We start from the raw sequence: 21630 nt of genomic DNA, 5'->3' as shown, positions 1-21630 counted from the left end.
TCGTATATTCTGTCAAAATGGAGTTATGGATGGGACGTTTTTTGATATTAAAAGTTTTAAAATTCTGCTTACTTGTTTATACAAGCGACATTTTATAATGAAAATAATACTTGACATCCAAGTCAAACAAAAGAAATTAAGATCTAATACAATATAATATTATACAGGCGGCTCTCGTGGTGCGTAAGGCGCTGGCCTTCCATCCGTGGGCTCTGTGTTCGATTCCGGTGAGGCCACAATACCTATACGCTCCCAAAAGACGTAAGTATAAATTTTCGGTGACGTGCTATATATTTTTTATTCGAAATTTTCGTGACGGTAATATTTTTTATAATGTACATCTCACGTCGTGAACGTCTTTAACTTAGATTTGTTATGTCCACAATGTTTTGTTTTTTTAAATAATATATAAATAAATATTTATGTGATTTTCTCAAATCCTGGGTGTTTGTGATTGTTCAAAAATTACTAACCACCTTGTATGATATATAATAATATATATTATTGTAATAATATTTACCTACTTATATATTATACAAACTTTAAATGTTTTCAAAATCTAAAATTGGAATTGTCAGGAAAGGTAATTTGAAACAAACTTTATATTTTTTTATTTATTTTATATTAGTATTTTATATTATGTAGAGGTCAGTTAAGGCCAAGTTGAAAATGGAAATCAATCAAAAATTTTATGTTGACTTATATATTATTATACTTTACAGGCATTTATAATTTCTTAATTTATGTGGTTGACTTTTAAATAAATTATTTTTTAATTTTATTAATAATACCGATCAGTTGTAGTACGAGTACCTATATATATATAAAATAAAAATAGAGAAACCAAAAGACTTGCATCCAGTGAAGCTTCTATATATAGTAGAAAGAACAGCATATATTAAAAAATTTAAATGGAAATGTAAGAATTTTGATACGATTAATAATTTAGAATCTGATACTTTATATACCTAATCTTGTATTTTCCAAATAATAAATCCAGAAATGTGCACGGGTCTCTGCACAGTTCCAATTGTTTATGAACTACCAAATCGATTGAACAAAACAAAACAGCTTTTTTGTATCATTCGCATTACGTTATAATATACCAAAATATATTATATTGTTATGGTTATTCCTTGAAATAATGTGGAAAGCAGGAAATATATTTATTTTACATGATTTTAAAAGACAGAAAGAAAGTAAATAATACTACTACATACGCAGAACAGTGGTAAAAACAATGATTTGGGGAGACACCAAAATTAGGTAATCTTTGTCTGAAAATATATTATTTTATGCGACACATGCCTAAATAATTATTATATAATGTCAGAATAATAGGAATATACATATTTTAGTATTTCATAGTAATCATTTAAATTTGGTAAAATAATAATAAAAAAGATCACTGTAATTAAATTATTTTATTAAACACATTATAAAAATAGTAGGTACAATAAAAAATAAATATGTTTATATTTGTCAGTCGATAATCACAAAAATCAAATCATGAAATATTCACATGATAAAGGAGGGATGATAGAGTAAGTTTCTTTTTCCTACATTCAAAAGATTGCACGACACCTGTTTCCAGCCCTGCGCTGCTTGGGGGGGCATTTAACTGTGACGGGGTATTTCGACACCACTCTTTTGACTGTGGTCTGGACGTTCGGAGGGGTACGCTTTTCACTGGTGTACTTCTCAGCAACAGGTAATGGATCATAGACATCTCGGCAAACTGTTCCAGATAGACGTTTTCCTTCAGGGCATATTATGGTGTCATTAGCTTTGTCCGACATTGTCACAATATGCCTCGATTGCAAATTTATAAAAGTACTATACGAATGAACTTCACGTGATTGTAAAAATACACTTATAATCACAACAAGAGCAAGCACTTGAATTGAGTTAACCAATTTCGCCATCTTGAGTATTTATGTAATGATCAAGTAATTTAAAAATAATACTGATGATCCACTTTATATTATATTATATAATTATTAATTTCACTTTAAATTTTCTGAGCTTCTTCCTTGCTGTGCCTTTGTATAATAAATTAATTGTAGAGATATACGTCCTTTTAAAGCAATTTTATGACGTTATTTACTTCCGTTGCATTATCTAAATTTATGTCATTCCATAAAAATTCCCTGCGTGGTGTCTTGTCAAAGCACGAAGAAACTTGTGGAAATGAGTAATATTTTGATAATGATTATTTAACCGAAAAAAATACGTCACGACTGTTTTCTCCAAGAAGTTAGCGGTTGAAATATAGTATGATAACTAAGTTGTGTTCATATTTTTATTTAAAACTTCCTTAAAAATAAAGTGAATCAAATGACTATTTTTTATTGCAATAACAAAATACGTTAGGTACCTAATAAATAATATTCTTCTTCCAAGTTATTCTCTCAATAGCGCTACAGCGAAGTCATGGTTTCCATAATTATTTCTTCTGTCTTAATCTAGTCCTGCACGCCTAGCTGCTTAAATGCGTCACTTATTACATATTATATTCTTTTTAACACAAGAACAACCCATGGGGCCCAAATGACAATAGTGTAGTCTATTAACGTCCCGTGGGTGTATGTAGGCCATGCGTTGATTAGGGGACGCAAATGGCACATTATACAGGGCGGCAAACGAAGGAACGAATACGATCATTACACGGCTCTCGTGGTGCAGTGCTTAAGGCGCTGGCTTTCTATCCGGGAGCTCCGGGTTCGATAATGGTGACGTAAAAATTTATTTACATAATCTAATATGTGAATTCCTCAAGCCTGGGAGTTTTTCCACTCTAATTGGGTTTCACAGCCTGTTGTGATGTTTAACAAAGAAAATAAAAATAGAATAGATAAATAAAAAGGCAGTGGCTGTTTTCCATGAACCGGAGATGAGGCCACTTTTTTAGAAAGTACAGGCATCTTAGTTTAAAAAAAAATCATAATGGGGCGTCCAACCTAGTCAGCGCTTCAAACCTCCGTGTACCTAAAACTATCGCTGTTTGTGAGTAGACTTCGTAGAGATTCTTTAATTCTCAGTAGATGATATTGTGTACCTATACTCCTAACAATTTTAAATGTGTATAAGGGCGGCACTTCGCATAGGGCCGTCACTGGTGTAGTAATATAAACGATCACATTTACCCACGCTTTGATAAAACCATGTCGACTGTGGAAAGGCAAAAGGAGTTAATCCACACTGATCAAATTTTACAGGAGGCACAAAAAACGTTTTGATAATGACTTTGGGCCAAAGTCTAAATATAAAATATACACAAACTTGAAGTGCATGATGATTAATAATTTGGTGTTTTTTTTCCCCCAATCTATATTTAAATAATGACGTTATTGAAGAAAAACTAATAAAAATGAGGGTTAAGTCATTTTACCTGACAAAAATTATCAACATTATTTTGAGTTAGACAGCTTAAGGCCTTTTTCCTCACCAATTTGAAATGGTTTATTCACAAAATACATGACTTATACAGGTAGCAACCTTCTTTCTCACTTATTTTAAATGACATTCTTAGGAGTGTATTGCATTATAATAATAATATTATAGTGTTTATATATTTTTACTATAATATTTACATATTTTTTCATTTTATACAGTTATATATAGTTAAATATATTGTGACCTTACCGATGAATTCCAGAAGTCCCAGGACAAGAAGCCAGTGCTTTACAACGAATTCATTGATTCAGTGGAGTCGTGGTTTTCTCAGTTTTCCATTCACACCCAGATGTTCAGTCCAGGTCAGACAGGTCCATGACCTGACATTTCACATTCAGATGCGTCGCTTGCTCGCACAACGATCTCGGGTGACGAATGTTGTTTGGAGAATAATCAGTGCCTTATACAAATATGATGGCTGCCACATCAGGCCGTTATCTTAGATCACGGAATCGGACATTTGGATTTGATAGTGGGTAAACACCATAAATGTCGACTACCCATATATACCCCTTTTTTATTTTCTAAACTTTTTCTATAGTCTTGCTACATTAGTATCGTGCAGCTTCGTTTCAGGACAAAGTAGTGTGGTATTAAAATATTTTCTTTCTGACACGTTTATATCGTCATGGAAGGCGGCCGTGCACAAATCGCGACTACATATAAATGGCGGGCGGAGATGAGGAGCTCAATTCATACCCATATAGACTATAGAGGATCAACTGAGACTGAGGACTACCATGTTTCTAGACTTACACGATACCTACCTCTTAAGATATATTTTGTTTGTTTCGTACAAATATTCATTTCTTTGTGATTTTCTTTTTAGTATTATAAATTACATCCGAATATTATGAGCCTCCACAGAGTGAAGTTTGCATAAACAGTTTTTATTTTTATCAGAAATGGATGTTAGCCACATGCTCACCCTATTCGGTCCAAACTCTGTATCCAAAAATACATTATACATGATAAATAACCTACGATTTTTTTGTCAGACCCAAAATGCGAACCGACGACATTATAGGCCAACACGTTAACCGCTCGGCTATCGTGTATGGCAGTAATATTAATCATATTTTAAATTCTTTTCGAAAATAGTTCGTAGCAAACAAACATTATATTGACCAAAATATTGTCAAAACATTGCTTGCTAGTTTTTAGGTCATTACGAGTCCGTACTTGTTTTTATTGAAAAATATGAAAATTCAACTTAAGGGGGAGACGCATGCCAGCAGAGAACCTAGCGGAAATATACGAAGCTTTCAATTTGAGATTTTTTTTGATAATTTACAATTTCAACTGTATTAATTAATAAATATGTATCCGAAAACATTAAAAAGATTTTTTATTTTTTTTTAAACTTACAATTGTTAAAAAATGTAATAAAATGTGAATTCGTTGCAGGGTCAAATCTTATTATTGCATTATATTTTATGGTCATAATTATCATTAAAATTTAGTTTATTAAGTTTTAGATTTTCTGTCGTTTAGATTTTTGACTAACTCATCGTTTTAATATTTTTATTTTATTTTTATTTTTAAAAACATCGATTTTTATAAAAATATAAATGTGTATAACTTGAAATCCTTTTTATTTATATCAACTCGAGCTTCAATATTGTGACCATGCCTAAAATAAAATTTGATATAAATAAAAAGGATTTCAAGTTATACACATTTATATTTTTTATAAAAATTGATGTTTTCTAAAATATATATAAAAAATATTAAAACGATAAATTAGTCAAAAATCTAAACGACAAAAAATCTAAAACTTAACAAACTAAATTTTAATAATAAATATGGCCATAAAATATAATGTAATAATAAGATTTGACCCTGCAACGAATTCACATTTTATTACATTTTTTTACAATTGCCAGTTTATCTTTAAATTACAAAAAAAAAAAATCTTTTTAGTGTTTTTAGATACATATTTATTAATTACTACAGTTGAAATTGTAAATTATCAAAAAAAATCTCAAATTGCAAGCTTCGTATTTTTCCGTTAGGTGCCTCTTTTCACCTCTGATAGTATAAGCATCCCCCTTAAGCATACAAAATTCGAACTTTGCTAGCGTGTCACATAAAAATGATCGACGTGTCATGGGGTCAACATCATTGCACTAGACCAGTATTTCCCAACCTTATATCTGCTAAGCCCCACTTCAACGCTTCAAAAATCTCCATGCCAGGAAGGGAAAATTTTATAGTTACCTAACTAATTCTGAAAAAAAAAATGAATTGCTTCAAATAAAAATATAGGCAATACTATTTTTAATTTACCTTGCGTAAGTAAATATTTATACCTATTACATTACATGTACAACTCAGAAGAAAACTAGTGCGATCCTTGTGCTATGCTTCGTCTTCAAATGATTTTCAGGATGACCTTTTTGTCCCACAAAACATTCAAATTGCCCCCTGGTGAGGGCGTGCGCCCCACGTAGGGAATCACCGCACTAGACCTATTGAATTATTGAAATTTAATTCAATTCATGTAAATACTTGATTTTTGCACCAAAAATAATCTTCATCTTCTGTAAAACTTCCTGATGAGGTGAGTAGAATTAATAGAATACGACGCAGGAGAAAAATTATAATGAAGACTATTAATTATACAAAATAAAATAAATACGCCATTTCCATTAAGATTATTTAATTACTATAACAACGATTTAATCGCAACAGTTGCAATAACAAATGACATAAATTGACATGACAATGATTCATACACCAGGAAGGATGTTGCGGTGTTTTTATGAGCATATGTACTCACATGATTAGTTGTATAATAATAATTATATTAATATAACAGAAGCCGCTGCCCAGACCGCAGTTTAATCAAATTACGGACTGAACTTCCGGAAAAAACAATGATTCAACATCTCACATAAATCATATCTGTTCCTATCACTGAGTCAGCGTTACCAACTTAGCATTTATCTTTCTAGATCCACCATTATTTTATAAGCATATAGCTTACAAAATATGCATTTGGCTGATCTTGTGTATATTTAAAAAAATCTAGGTAGCGCTTTTGGACACTGCGAATAAACATTTATCATAAACAAAAAGCTATACTTTTACACCAGATTTTATTAAAAATCAACATAGGTACTGACCTTGCGTACTTTACAACTTACCAATAAGTTAGTTAGTGTTTTTATAATTCATTAATTCGTGCCTAAATCAAACAATAATAGATACTTACAATATATTCTTCTATCTATAAAATATCTTCAATTATGTATGATTTAACGTCATATTTTATAGATATATGAATATTTTGACTATTCTATTATCCATTATGGCTTAGTTTACGCAGGGTTTAATTTAATTTTATAAACTAACCAACACTATCTGCAATTTGTAGTTTTAGTTCAATGACAACATTTATATATATGAATATGACTGACAAAATTTGTTGTGTACTATTTATGTCGGATCTTAACAGCCTACCTCCACTCTTCGTCACTGATGTACAGAGGTCTCCGAGTAGATTAAATGTAATCGATTGTGTTAAAACTATACATAACTGTCTTCAATATTCTGTAATAGAGGCCTGACTGTCAATAAAATAATATTGACGTATTTTTCTATTTTTTATTAGTGTTTTTAATGTTGTAAGGACTTACTTTACCATAATTGATCCGAATAAGAACATATTGACCTTCACAGAGTGGAAGTTTTATTAAAAAAAAAGTGTTATTAGAAGAAATGGATGTTAGCCTTTTGATTAATCTATTAGGTCCAAACACACATTGAAAAAGATCATGTAAATCTTATGGCAGACTGGAGATTCGATCTGTAAATGCTCGGCTATTGTGAGTGAGTGGTAACGAGTCGGATTTTTTTGGAATAGGTACTATATTATTATAAACAGGATTATTAATTTTAGATTATTCAGAAACCATTTCGGCAATATAAATTTTTAAAAAAGTCATAAAATTTAAGAATACGTATAGTTTTCGTTATTGGATATATATAATTTGGAATACCTCAAAAGTATACATACATGCCTACAATAAAAATTTTTAGTAGAAAGCGGGACTCATAATCACAGCCAACGTGATGTTATAATAAATTATGAACAAATGCGTATATAAGGTAAAGCGACTGTCGCCGTCAATAATGTAAAATACTCAAATTATTATGTTTATTATTCTGTTTATTTTCAAAAAGATTACATTTTTTTAAACTAGCAATACAATTAAACATTATCATTGTTAAAGTCATTTATAATCAATAAACCTGTGGTTGCAGGGTAAAAGTTCTTAAGTCGAGTTTTTACGAAATTAAGATTTTAATGCCAGTATTGTGCACATGTAATCAAAATAAATAGATATTTTAATTTGTAGAAACAGCCTAAATTGAGAAAATCATTTTTAACTCTAAGTAAGATTACTTATTTAAAACATTAAACACTACAATACAACTTAATTATACATAAATAACGCAAAAGAAATTATAAAAAGATACACCAATTAACTCCTGTTTTTTGAGTATTTTGAAAACTGTGATAAATTTTTAAAACCGATAATCTCAGTTGCAACCAAACTGACTTAAGAATTTTTACCGCGAAACCACAGAAACCATGATCTTATTTAATAGCTATGCCCAGAATATCCACCGGAAGCTCCATGACCTGAGAAATCGTGAGCGGAGTAATCGGACTCTGATCCTTGGTTGTAGGAGCTAAAATCATGTCCAGAATAATCAGTTGAAGCACCATGACCGGATGATGCAAAATCGTGTCCAGCATTATGAGAGTTTCCTGCATTGATATATACTGGAACCTTCTTCTCGACGATGTAAGGCTTGTTTACCTTGACTGGGTAAGGCCTGTCAACTGGAACTGGGTATGGTTTGGGAACCTTAACTTCCACTCGCTGGATTACTGGAACATTGTATGGTACCTTGACTGGGTATGGGATATCCTTGTATACCTTGTAATGGACAGGCTTATCAACGGTTACAGCGTATGGTTTGTTCACATGGACAGGGTATGGACGATCGACGTGGATTTTGACGGGTACTGGAACTTTTCTCTCGACATGTACTGGGTAGGGTTGTGGGACATGGACGGTCTTGGTAACGACTTGTGGGGTTCCGTGGGAGCTTAATCCTGCGTCTGAAGAACCTCCTCCGAAGTTATGCTCCTCAGTGCTGTGACCACCATAGCCGAAGTCCGACAGTCCTCGTTTTTCTTGTTTTTTCGTTTCTGACGATGAAGCCAGTGCCAGGAGGCCGGCAAACGCTACCAGTTTCTGTTGATAAAAAAACATTTTACATGTTTATTTATTTATTTATTTATAAAAAAAAGTATTACGGCATTACAGCTTTTGGCCAATGCGCCATAATACATAATACATACAAATATATAAAAATATCTTAATTACAAATAACAACTAATATGACAAGAAAGTGGAAAAGACAGCATGTGTAAATATTAAAGAAACATGATAATATATACAATTATAAATTTATCCTATTTAAAACGTCTACAAACATTATATAATTAATAAAAAACAAATCAACCTTTATGGTGCCATCAAATAAGCTAATTGCACGATACACAGCACCATGAAACATAACATCTGTCCTGCGACGAGGTATCTTGAAGACCGTGGAGCTGCGAGTGATATTGGTGGGAACATGAAAATTAATATTTGCCAGTATATGCGGATTGTAAATGAACCCACGAAGAAGTAAAAAGAAATGCTTTAAAAGAACAATCACTCTTCGGGTAGACAGGGATTGCATTGATAGCATACCCAGAAGAAAACGAGTCGGGGAATTCATTTTATTGTCATTATCATAAGGAAAGAACCCGTATGTTCTTAAGTAGAGAAATCTAAGAAATCTATTGTGGACTCGATCCAGCTTAATTGTGTGCATGAACCTATTAGGACTCCAAATAATGCTGGCGTATTCAAGAATACTCAACACAAATGATACGTATAATGTACGTAGCACTCGGACGTTTTCGAATGATTTTGAAACCCTCATAACAAAACCAAGCATTTTGCTAGATCTAGTACTGATGTTAAGAATATGCTGATTGAAAGTGAACTTTGTATCATACAATACTCCCAAATCTTTTATCTCCGTTACCCTACTCAATATTATACCAGACCAATGTGTATGGGAACAATAAGGTGTGCCTTGAACGATTGAATGAAATAATATTACATTTGGAGGTAGCGAATTCAAGTTTATTTAAGATAGACCATTGCGAGATAGCATCTAGGTCAGACTGCAACATCGCACAGCATAATGGGGTTTCAATAGTTCGAAAAAGTTTAAGATCATCTGCGAATAGCAAACAAGAAGAATTGGTTATAACTTTGACAATATCATCAAAAAATATTAAAAACAAAATCGGGCCAAGATTTGAACCTTGAAGAACACCAGAGTTTGTTCTAAAAATCCGCGATTCATTCCCATGGTAATCAACAAATTGACGGCGATTTTTCAAATAAGAAGCAAAAAAACATATTATACTATATGACGCGCCAAATGTACAAAGCTTTTGTAATAAAATATCGTGATCAACACGATCAAATGCCTTGGAAATATCTGTGTACACAGAATCAACTTGAATTGACTTATCCATAGAATTTGAAATAAAATTATTATACACTATAAGATTTGTTACTGTGGACCGCCTAAGTCGAAAACCATGCTGCGAATCGGAGAGGCGAGAGTCTATTTGACGGTTGATGTTTATATGTAATATCGATTCAAATAATTTACATGGAGCCGAAAGAACTGCTATTGGCCTATAGTTAGAGATCTCTGATCTAGATCCCTTTTTATGAAGCGGCCTTAGGCGGGTTATTTTCCATGCATCAGGAAAAGTGCTGGATGCTATGATTAAATTAAATATATGTTTAAGCGGAAAGGATATATGTTCGTAACAGCCCTTAACCACATAAGGTGGCAAGCCATCTGGACCAAATGAACTTTTGGGAGACAAATTTGAAAACCCATATTCCATATCTTTCTCGTCAAAAGCTGAGATTTGAATATCTTGCGTTGCAGACGAAGGACCAGCAGAATCGGGGTCAAGTAGCGGTTCTATTGAGCTATAAAGTGATTCAAAATGCTTAGCAAATGCATCAGATATAACATGGTTCTCTATAGGATCATTATTCAACGTCATCATGGCATTGTCTTTTGTAGTACTACTGGAACTAAGCGAATGAATATATTTCCAAAAACAATTAGGATCTGAGACAATATTTCGACCAATCGACGTTAGATATGATTTGTGAGCCGAAGAGATGTCACATAATTATATGAGTTTTCATTAAGGGTAGGTACACACACTTAAGAGCATTGATATAATTTATCTACAGTATACACAATTTTGTTTAATAGAAAAATGGGTACTTTTTTCCAAAAGAAGAAGAAGACATCTAATAAAAATCTGTAATAATCTGTATTGCAATGTAAGTATAGTTCAATTGTTAGTATATTATTATATATGTATAATATGTATTAATAACAATTCTTTTAAAAATACTCTATTCAAATTTTTATGATATGATTCTGGTAGGATAAATTTTAGGGTACAACTATGATTTACCATATAGTTTTTATAAAACATGTTTGAATACAGAGCATATCCATAATAGATTCGAGAAAGTGGTTAACATGCATTTCTTGTAAAAACTAACTGTTAAAAAATCGGTGTGTGTACTTATGTGCGCGCGTTAGAAGTTAAACTTCTTTGGCGTAACAAAACAAAAACAAACTTGTGATAACCTAGATTCTTCGACTAACTCTTAATTAAATTACACACTCAAGAAAAAGGACCGCTTATTGGAACGCCGTTAGTTTATTTCTATACACTTTAACTTATATTACTAAATTATATAATGGTTTCTCGTTGTTTTTATTTTTAAGTGTCAAGTGTCGTACAAGTACGTAAAGAATCGCAAATGACCTACAATAATAAATTCGCTGCCTAGGCAACGGAACAATTATAAACTATAATATTATACTGTATAATCGTCACGATTTCAGTATCATACTGTGGCGTAAAGGTAGTGCGTTCGGCTGACAGCCGAACAATCGGTGGTTCGAATCCAATCGAGTGAGTTTTTTTTCGTGTGAAAAAATAAATTATGTGTTGCATGTCACACGCCAAAAATATACTCTGATCTGATTTCCCAAACACGCCAAAAAAAGTAAAACTTCATTCAAAAATGCAGATTAGTTCTGCACCTTGCGTGAGAAAACAATCGATGCATATGATTTCTTAAATATGTATCACTGGACACGTCCAATATATCAGGTATAATTTATTGAATACGTCTGATACGTATATTTTAGATAAAGTTAACTTTTTGACAGTATAAAAATGATTAAAATTAAATTCTACGTATTGTTTAATAAATAGCCCAGGATAAAATAGTGTCAACTCTCACTTTGGTAAAAATTGAGTTTATTGTGCCATCGGTGAGAATCGCCTTTTAAGCCACGTCCACACTATGCCGCGGTTTGTCGTTGGCAATGCGAGTTGGCAAACGTCTACAGCTGTGTTGGCATTTATTTAGTTTAGTAGCACAACGTTCACCGAGAAGGCGTGAGGCCAGTGGTTGGCACGTCCTCACTCCCTGTTCTCATTGGCTTTCTTCGAAGGAGACCGACACTCGAGTCAGCCAATCATGCCAACAGTCACGTCTACATCGTTTCGGCTTTGCCAACTGGCAAACAACGGCATAGTGTGGACGCATCTTAATGATTTAAAATTCTGCCGATAAGAGGTTTTTCTACGAGTATAATATGGTATAATTTTAACCAACGATATTTCAATAAAATATTTTGAGGTAAAATAGTGTCACAAATACCATAACTAATTCTTGGTGACAGGGCAAATACCACATAACACAGTTTTTGATAAAAATAATCTATGCAAAGGATTGCAATAACTCGTTTTCATTTAGTAGACTTCTACGCATTTTGATTTATTCATTTAATTCAAATTAAATTAAATTCAAATTACGAATATTATAATGATGGGTTCTCGGGTTTTTTTACTAATCATTGTAGCAAATAGTCTATGAATATATTCGATAGTAAATAATAGACTATGCAACTTACCATCGACAACATTTTATTGTTTTTCTTCAACAGTTACAGACAAACCTCCAAGACTATGGAACTGTTCGAACTGATATCAGACTACCGCTTGTCCATTGCTTTTATACAAAATTAAACTAAACGTTAGAATTTCACTTTCGATGCTGTACTAATTATGTACGGGTAATTTTAATGGACTCGTTGAATTATTTCATAGGAAATAATATGCATGCTCTTATTTTTGCAAGCAGTAAATTAAAGCCAACGGTCCATAGCATTTCGCAGCGAAACATTTTAATTATTCATCAAATGTGTGAGTCAAAAGATTATCTACACTGAATTAAGAATTTTCGTATTATAAAAAAAAACTTCTAATATTGGAAAGAATACTTCATCATAATTATCGTTCGTGGCGTAACAGCCCGGGATGGCTCCTGACAGTAGATATAAGAGTAAACGATTATAATATACTAAAGGAAACATAACATTGTGTTACATCCGCCTTCCCTCGAGATCTCCTGACTTTAATACTTAAAATATCTTTAAGAAAGATCTTGAATTCGATCTTAAATGGATTCGACCGATAGAAAATTTAGACCGGGTAAGTTTAAAAAGGAAATAAAGATATTTCCCGAGAAATCAATAAGGAAACCACAAGCTTTATTATTTGTCTGTGTGTTTATTTTTGTATCTGTTGTATCCTGTATCCTGGCGCCATTCGAGAAGAAGTAGATTATATAAGTACTTATTATTACACCCGCCTTCCCCCGAGGTCTCTTGACTTTCAGATCCATGATAAGGGAGTGAACAATTTGTATGTGGGAACGGAGGGGTAAATCACAGTAATCAAATAAACAAAGAATTATTAATACCTTATATTGTCAAAATTAGTTTATGTAAAGAGTTACTTTTGCTTTTTTTTAAATATGTGAAGCTTAGTCCAGTGACTGAGTTTGTGTATTTGATTACTGTGATTTACTTTATGAGGTTTCTTGTAAGCTTATTTTAGAACGCGTCCAGAAGAAATTTCTTCGATGTCTTTATTTTACGACATTTAACTATTTTCCTTTCGATAAATTATTATTCTTCAAATGATTATTTTCCGGCTGCCTTTCCACAAGGCATGCTAACTTTTCACACTCTCGAATCTCGTAGGTCACTTGTCTTCTGCTCTTGAAACATTTTCAGTAATAAAATAATGTTGTAATAATATTGAAAATATTCTCTCAATTTTTTTTTCAATAACCTTTTCTTTGTGTAAGATTTTCCACCAAATCGATATTTAAAATCAATCTGATGCGCTGATGCATCTATTGGGCGAGCCCAGTGATGAGGGGTGGAGGCAGGCTGTTAATATTTGACATAATTTTTTTTTCGACCATGTCTGATCCTAATAGGATCATATGGGCCTCCACAGAGTAGAGGTTTGTATTAACAGATTTTTATTTTTTTACGAGAAATGGATGTCAGCCACTTGCTCAACCTATTAGGTCCACACCCTGACTCACACACAAATTGAAAAACAATATGTGTACCTGCCAGACCCAGGATTCGAACTTGAGACCCACGGCGTGATAGTCCAACGCTTAAGCCACGCGGCCACCGTGGGTGTGTTTGACATAAATAGTGCACACTAAACTTTGACAGTCATACTTATTTGTTTTCCTTGAATTAATAATACATATTACAAATGGTTTTGGTTAGTTTTTTTTTTAATTCATTAAGCCCTGCCTAAACCAAACCACAATAGATAAAAAATATTCATACATCTATAAAATACGAGTATCGAAAATTATGTACGGTTCAATGGCATAATTTTAGATATTTTATAGATTTTAGACTATTATCTACTATGGCTTGGATTAGGTTTTTTAAAACTAATAAACACTACACATCGCAGTCGTAGTTCAACGAAAACAAATATATTTGACAAAGTTTAGTGTGTATTATTAATTTATGTCGGATCTTAACAGTCTACCTCCACCCTTCGTCACTGCTAGAGGGACTCATGGGATGTAACTACTTCTGCGCTCGAAATGGACCGGAGCATAGCGGAACGGTTCCATGACAAAACAGAACACGACAAAACAGAATACGACAAAACAGAAAATGACAAAACAGAACATGACAAAACAGAACAATGACAAAACATAACAACGATAAATATAACTATGACCTTTCAGGAAAAATACAAATTTAATATTGAAATTGTCCTATCTCTATTATGTTGATAGATTTTTAATAGCACAGATTTTCAATACGCCACAATAAATCAAATTATATACCTAATTTCCGCATTACTAATCGCTAGAAAGCCTCAAATAAACTTAACTCGGTGTTGCCAGCAAGCTTAGGATATCTCATTTTAATCAATATAATATGTTCAAAATGATTGGGTCACTAGGTACAACGAAATAATCAGTTTAATAAATTGAAGTATTTACGCCGAATGGCCAACATGCAGTGATTACATTATACAATTTTATATACTCTATATATAAAAAAATGCATTATTTTAAAAATAACGGTATTGTAAAAAAAATATTAGTATTGTGTAAAGTATATATGATTTCACATAAAAACTGTTTTTTTTTAATATTAAATATTTATATATAAGTATATGTATTTCGTTTAAAATTTAATCATTAAATAGATCCCACAAAAAAATATGTTTCATTTTTCCCCTGGTTGTTCTGTTTTATCACTGTTCTGTTTTGTCATGTTCTGTTTTGTTGTGTTCTGTTTTGTCACCGTTCTGTTTTGTCCGGTCACCAGCGGAGCATAGATATTATGGTTCTACTACCCTACTCTGGATTAGCGCTCCCACTACGAGCAAAAGGTATGGAATATCGTTTTATTTGGCATTTAAATGTATTAAAGCCACACTAACGCCAACCTCACGCATATCCCGATATCTACGATAAAAATATATTAAAATCGTAACAGAATTGATGTCATAAATTGTTTTTGATTTAAAATCTCACATTATAATATACTCTATCCCAAATCATTTGTTTTTCATTCATATTTTTCCATCTTGTAACACTATCATTGTATGTGCCCGCTCTGAAGCAACCGTAGTAAATATTTCACATCTAAATATACCTACAGATTAGGTATACATGTGTAAATATTGAATTTTATTATTTCTCAAATATTTTAAAATCCCTTTTACATAATAAACATATGCAATTATATATTGCGAGTAATCTTAAGCCCTCAATAGCGTAATATGATTGAAATACCATAAATAATTTAGAGAGATATCGTACTTCCCGGAATTGATTTAATTGCCGAAGGACGTGCTGTAACCATAATTGGTAAAGACATAATTTTTTGTTACCAAAAATGCTTTTAATAAAAATGATTTAAAAAAAAAAATGTCACGTTTGAGATCTCGTTAAATTACCTCAGTGGCGTGGTAAACGCCTTAAAGGGCGAGTTAATTTGAAAACTACAATTAAATTTATTTTACATATATAATTTTTGAAAAACACTTTATGAGAGAATATATTATAACCAATAGAAAAATTCTTTTTTGAAAAAAAGTAAGCCAAGCCGACGGGGAATCGAACTCCGTATCTCCTAGGTTTACGCCCTGATCCGTGCATTACCACTATGCTACGAGGTGACATACTAATTGCGACAAATTTTAACTATTGGTCAATTTTTAATACCTACTCATCAGTGCTCTGAAAAGATTTTTTCTATTGGTTATAATATATTCTCTCATAAAGTGTTTTTCAAAAATTATATATGTTCAATAATCAGAATGATATATTCTTAAATCTTGTGAATTATTCGTTGAATAAAAGAAATTTTAATTATTAATTTATTTTTCTGATGATTTTTAATTTAAATAGCCAACCTACCATAAAAACATTGAAAAGATACATTAAATAAAAAACAATTTTACAATTTAAAGAAAAAAACTTCTATAAAACGTGAGTTTATTGACAGTCAGATTTTTATTAGCACATTCTAATTGATGGATATTGTTATCCTTAAAATGTGGCTCACAAAAATCACATGATTCCAGTGTGATCCAATCCGGAACCTCTAGATAAGAAACCAATGCATTACGCATTAGACCACGGGGAATGCCGAAGTATATGAGCCTACACAGAGTCGAGTTTATATTAATCGAGCCCATATACGGAATAGTAAAGTTATCCTAAAAACGCCGTACAAAGATATTAGTAGTAAAACATTTCAGTCGGTTGTTGTGGACGCATTTTCTAAAATATTTAATTCTGACGAATAAAGACGGTTTAGTAAACAAAAGAAATATTAGATAAACCATTATGTTTATAAAAAATACAGTAGAACCTCGATTATCCAGACTAATCGGGGATGAAGATAGTCCGGATAATCGAAAAAAATCATAATTGATAGGGAAAGACAAGTATATTCAGTATGAATAATTTTTATTTATCTAGATTTACATATACACACATACATGTACATATTTTTTATTAAAAAAAATCAATTATCGATTTAAAGCTCTTCTTTTAGAAGCTGCTAAAACGCGAATACTCTTAAGATAATATATAAGTTGACCTGGATTACAATCTTCTTGGTTCTCAATCCATTTTTTGTTTTGATGTTTTCATCAGCAGATCCATTTTTAACATTTATTGGGATAAATTCCAATATATTTTTTAATCAATCAGCACTTTTAGGCTTCACAAAAGTCAAACGAGACAAACGAGCGTTATCAGGATAACGCTTGTTTCCCATACCGATGTTTTATTATACGAATTTGTTATTAACCATTCATTCGTCTTTCCACTGGATCAAATATACATTGAAAACAGAATGATATTTTAAACAGCCACAGGATCAGACTCATGACCCACGAGTCTATGAACAGCTACGACAGATGCATAAATCTTGGATATATTATATGTTAACAGATGTATTATGAGGATATCTAGACATTCGCTGTACTATGAAAATACACAGATTGAAAAAAAACATTGGGTCGTGCAAAAGTTTTTGATTTCTAACTAATGGAATGAGATACGAGTATTCTACCCTATTTTTATGCAGCAGTTTCCGTCATTCAACTGTCTGAGTGACAGTTAAAAGTCAATTTTAAGTGTGAACCATATTTCAACCAAAATGTAATTTATTGATGGTTGTAAGTTGAATTGAATAAAGTTAAGATTCTTTCTACTTTTAATCGAATCAACAGTGATTCAACTGGTTGCCTAAGGTGATATTGACACTTTAAACATATCTCGACTTGCACCTCATATTATTTTTTGTTTATAAACAACGTCTTTATGCTTTTTTAGTAATACTTTCTTTAGTTCGTCAATTTAAATTCTTATAAAAAATTACAGGCGATGCACAAATTTAACAAATTTACTCGACGCGATCTTGATTATGACTATCAATTCAACTTAAATAAAATTGATATAGCAACATTCCTCTCAATTTTTTTTTTAGCATTCACAAAGTTGAGAAACAAAAAACGCGGCATTTAATGCCATAAAAAGGCTGTAAGGCATTTAAATTATCGATAATTACCCTATTTATGTATGAAAACAATTCAAAATTTTTAGATTTCGAGTTAATAGTGCTATTCTATGTAGAAATGTATTTTCAATTCAGCTAAAATAAGTCAAAATATTCTTTAATCAGTTGTAAAGTCGAATAAACCTTTTTGTGTTAAATCATTAATTCATTTTATTATTTACGAAAATAATTTGGTTGATTCATTGACTATAAAATTTCATTATGCATTGCTAAATTCCTTTAGGCTAAATTTTGTCAAAAATTAAGGCTATGCGATTTAAATTAGAATTTATGCAAAAATTTCAGTCGCCGTTATCTGAGAACAAGCTTTTTTACTCGTTTCACTATTGAACTATGGTATCGTAATATGTTTGCATCAATATGTCCTCGAACCTCGGATATATGGACCTCGAATATCATATGCCCTACGATAATAAACAGGAGCCGCCACTGGATAAATTAACTAAACTAAAGAATTAGTCTACTTACCTAAATAGCGATCAAATAACGCATCGCGCTTTTTTGCATTATGTGTAAAAAAAAATAAGATTAATTATTACTGACTGACAAAATGTGTTACATTAAAATCAAAATTACACTAAGTCAAATTTGTTCTACTGTAAATTTAATGTTACATCAATGGTTAGATAAGGAGGGAACGCATAAGATTTTATTCATATAAATAAGAGTGTTCAAAAAATACTATCATTACATCTTTAGTTAACAGTAAAATAACACTTTAACATATTTTACAATCTTTGGATTACTTAAAAAAAACTTGTTAAATATGGCGATCAAGCAGTTGATTATCGTCGGACTCTTTGCTTTACTGGCAATCGCTTCTGCGGCAGAAGTAAAGAAACAAGAAAAACGTGGTCTTCAAGATCTTGGCTACGGTGGACACGATTCAGGCGCTGACTTATCTGGTCATGGAGACGTTTCTGGTTCAGATTTAGGATCCGCTGCAGGCGGAGCTGATATTTACTCAGGTTCAGGTGGAAACGTTATTACTAACACTGTTCAAGTACCAGTACCACAGCCCTACCCAGTCACAGTTGACAGACAAGTCCCTGTCCCTGTTCAAGTTCCAGTTAACCGACCATATACCGTAGAAGTACCAAAAGCTTACACCATCACCAGAGAACGAGCAGTTCCAGTTTACGTCAACAGACCAGTACCTTACACCGTCAGAGTTCCAGTCCGAGTACCAGTTGTACAAAGAGTAGAAATACCAGTCCCAAGACCTTACCCAGTTCCAGTTGACAGACCTTACACTGTTAATGTACCACAAGCCATTGTTATTGAGCGTCAAGTTCCAGTGATCATCAATCAGGGACAAAATGGCGGAGTTTTCGGAGGCGGTTCTGCTCTTGGCGGTGGTTTCGGGGGACAAGGAGGTGGATTTGGTGGACATGGCATTTCTTCAGACTCTTTTTCATCGCACGGAGGATTTTCTTCGCATGATTCATCCTCAGGACATTATTCTGATCACTCCGGTGACTCAGTTTCTTCCCAGAAATTCACTATTCAACATTAAAAATGAAACGTTAGTATAAACCTACAGCCTAGTTGAAAATATATACGTTAATCAAAATGATTCTGTCACGATTCTTGTTAAAAATAGTATAGATAAATTTTCTTAAACTAAAAGATTTTTTAAAATTTTATTTCTAATCGTATAATAATATAATATTATAATTGACAGTGAACAACTGAAATTAATTTGACATTATTATACCATATTCCTATTTTGTACAAATTACATGTAATATTATTATGTAAATTTAAAGAATTATAACTGTTTTTTCATATGAATGACTCTTATTAACTGGAATTTTGTTTCTTATCTTAAACAAAATATTCCATACTGAATAATTAATACACCAGATTTCAAAACATGACTTTCTTCACATTAATACTATCGACCGATGGAATTTGAATTTAAAGTCTAGTTGATTTAAGTTTTGTACGAACTACTCATAATTTGTTTGTTACATATTTTTTATTGTGATCCTTGACTTAATAGATAAGTGATGAAGTTTTTACCTACTTTATTGTATTGATTTGTTATTCATTTTAAATTTTTAATCGGTAGAGTAGTTTAAATTTTATGATAGATAATAATAACATGATAAACAATATCAACACTTTCAGTTATTTCGTAGATATTAATTAAATTTAATGAGCGTAATGACGTCAATTAAGCACTATTGGCCTGACTAAGCATCATTATCATCATCAGGGGCGCGACAACCCGGTGTGGGTCCTGGCCTCCTCCAACAGCTCCCTCCACCTGTCTCTAACCAGTGTGGCCTTTTCCAATTTGGTACCCCCAGAATACAGCAGTCACTGGTAGCTCCATCTAACCAGCGAATCTTTGGCCTCCCTCTTCTTCTACGTCTTATTGGATTGCTGGACATCACTCTCTTTGCCGGTTCATTGTCATTCATACGGTGCACATGACCTAGCCATCGCAGTTTCCCAATCTTAATTGATTGAACTGCGCTGCAATCTTCGTACAGCCCGTAGAGCTCAGCATTATATCTTCTCCTCCAATTGGTGCCATCCTTGATCGGTCCATATATACAGCGGAGAATTTTTCTTTCAAAGATGTTCAGGGCTCGTTCATTTCGCAGAGTTAATGTCCAGGTTTCCGATGCGTAGGTGAGCACTGGCTTTACAAGTGTCATGTAAAGAGTGCTTTTAGTTCGGCGAGATAGTAAGCGGGACTTAAAATGTCTTAACAGACCAAAGTAGCATTTATTCGCAGACTGTTTATTTCTCCTGTAATATCATTATGTCGAGTTACAAGAGATCCAAGGTATATGAAACTGTCGACCGTATAAAACTTGTATGCACCAATATCTAACTTTGGTGCGACTTCTCGTGGTGTGACATAGACAGGCATGTATTTAGTTTTTGCCTTGTTTATTTGTAAACCCATTCTTTTGGCAGAGGCTTCTAGTGCTGTGAATGCCTTTTTCAGCGCCAATTCTGATATGGCAATGATGTCGATATCATCGGCCTGACTAAGCACTGACACATAAATATCGATATTGATACTATAATATAGCTTTGAAGTAAACTTTTCTTAATTTCACAAAAACGATGATTAATCATGAATTGTAGGTTAACGATTGAAATGATCTTGTTACAATACGTCTTTATGCATACGAAATATCTATACACAAACACAATACTACTATAAGTGATATTAAATCGGCCGAAAAGGTACGAACACTACTACTCGCAGTGACAGTTGATAACTATAATATATATATATAGTCATCAATAATAATATATATATAGTTATATAAGTTAGAGTTAATTGTATTCGTTGTCAGTGTGTGTTTGCCTTTTGGTGAGTACACACAGTACCTGAAGATGCCGAAAAGCGAAACCCGGGTCTCAAAAACGACTCAAATGGAGCACAAAACTTAAATCCATTAAAATGATATTATCCATCAAACCATTCGCCCCGCATCACACCCGATTTTAATCGGACGAATCACGAGGCCTTACGTTTTAACGTAAAACATTACCAGTTGTTTATGT

At 32.4% G+C, this 21630-nt stretch overlaps 2 protein-coding genes across 2 annotated transcripts; one reads left to right on the top strand and one right to left on the bottom strand.

The window, feature by feature from the left end:
* Nucleotides 1–7637: 7637 nt before the first annotated feature.
* Nucleotides 7638–12648, bottom strand: LOC147071363 (uncharacterized). The gene is made up of 2 exons (XM_085948131.1): nucleotides 12574–12648; nucleotides 7638–8729 (listed from the first exon to the last, which is right to left on the bottom strand). The coding sequence occupies exons 1-2, from the start codon at nucleotides 12583–12585 to the stop codon at nucleotides 8067–8069; spliced, it is 675 nt and encodes a 224-aa protein (XP_085804257.1). The 5' UTR covers nucleotides 12586–12648; the 3' UTR covers nucleotides 7638–8066.
* A 6214-nt stretch (nucleotides 12649–18862) lies between these two features.
* Nucleotides 18863–19612, top strand: LOC147071362 (uncharacterized). The gene has a single exon (XM_085948572.1). It carries the CDS (start codon nucleotides 18863–18865, stop codon nucleotides 19610–19612), a length of 750 nt encoding a protein of 249 aa, XP_085804698.1.
* Nucleotides 19613–21630: the final 2018 nt, after the last annotated feature.

This window comes from Rhyacophila brunnea, unplaced genomic scaffold (genome assembly GCF_057557595.1).
Source record: "Rhyacophila brunnea isolate RB1 unplaced genomic scaffold, BYU_Rbru_1.0 scaffold_20, whole genome shotgun sequence".
Classification (NCBI taxonomy): Eukaryota; Metazoa; Arthropoda; class Insecta; order Trichoptera; family Rhyacophilidae; genus Rhyacophila; species Rhyacophila brunnea.
Note: the sequence above shows the minus strand (reverse complement) of the source record. Positions and strands in the feature narration are given on the sequence as shown.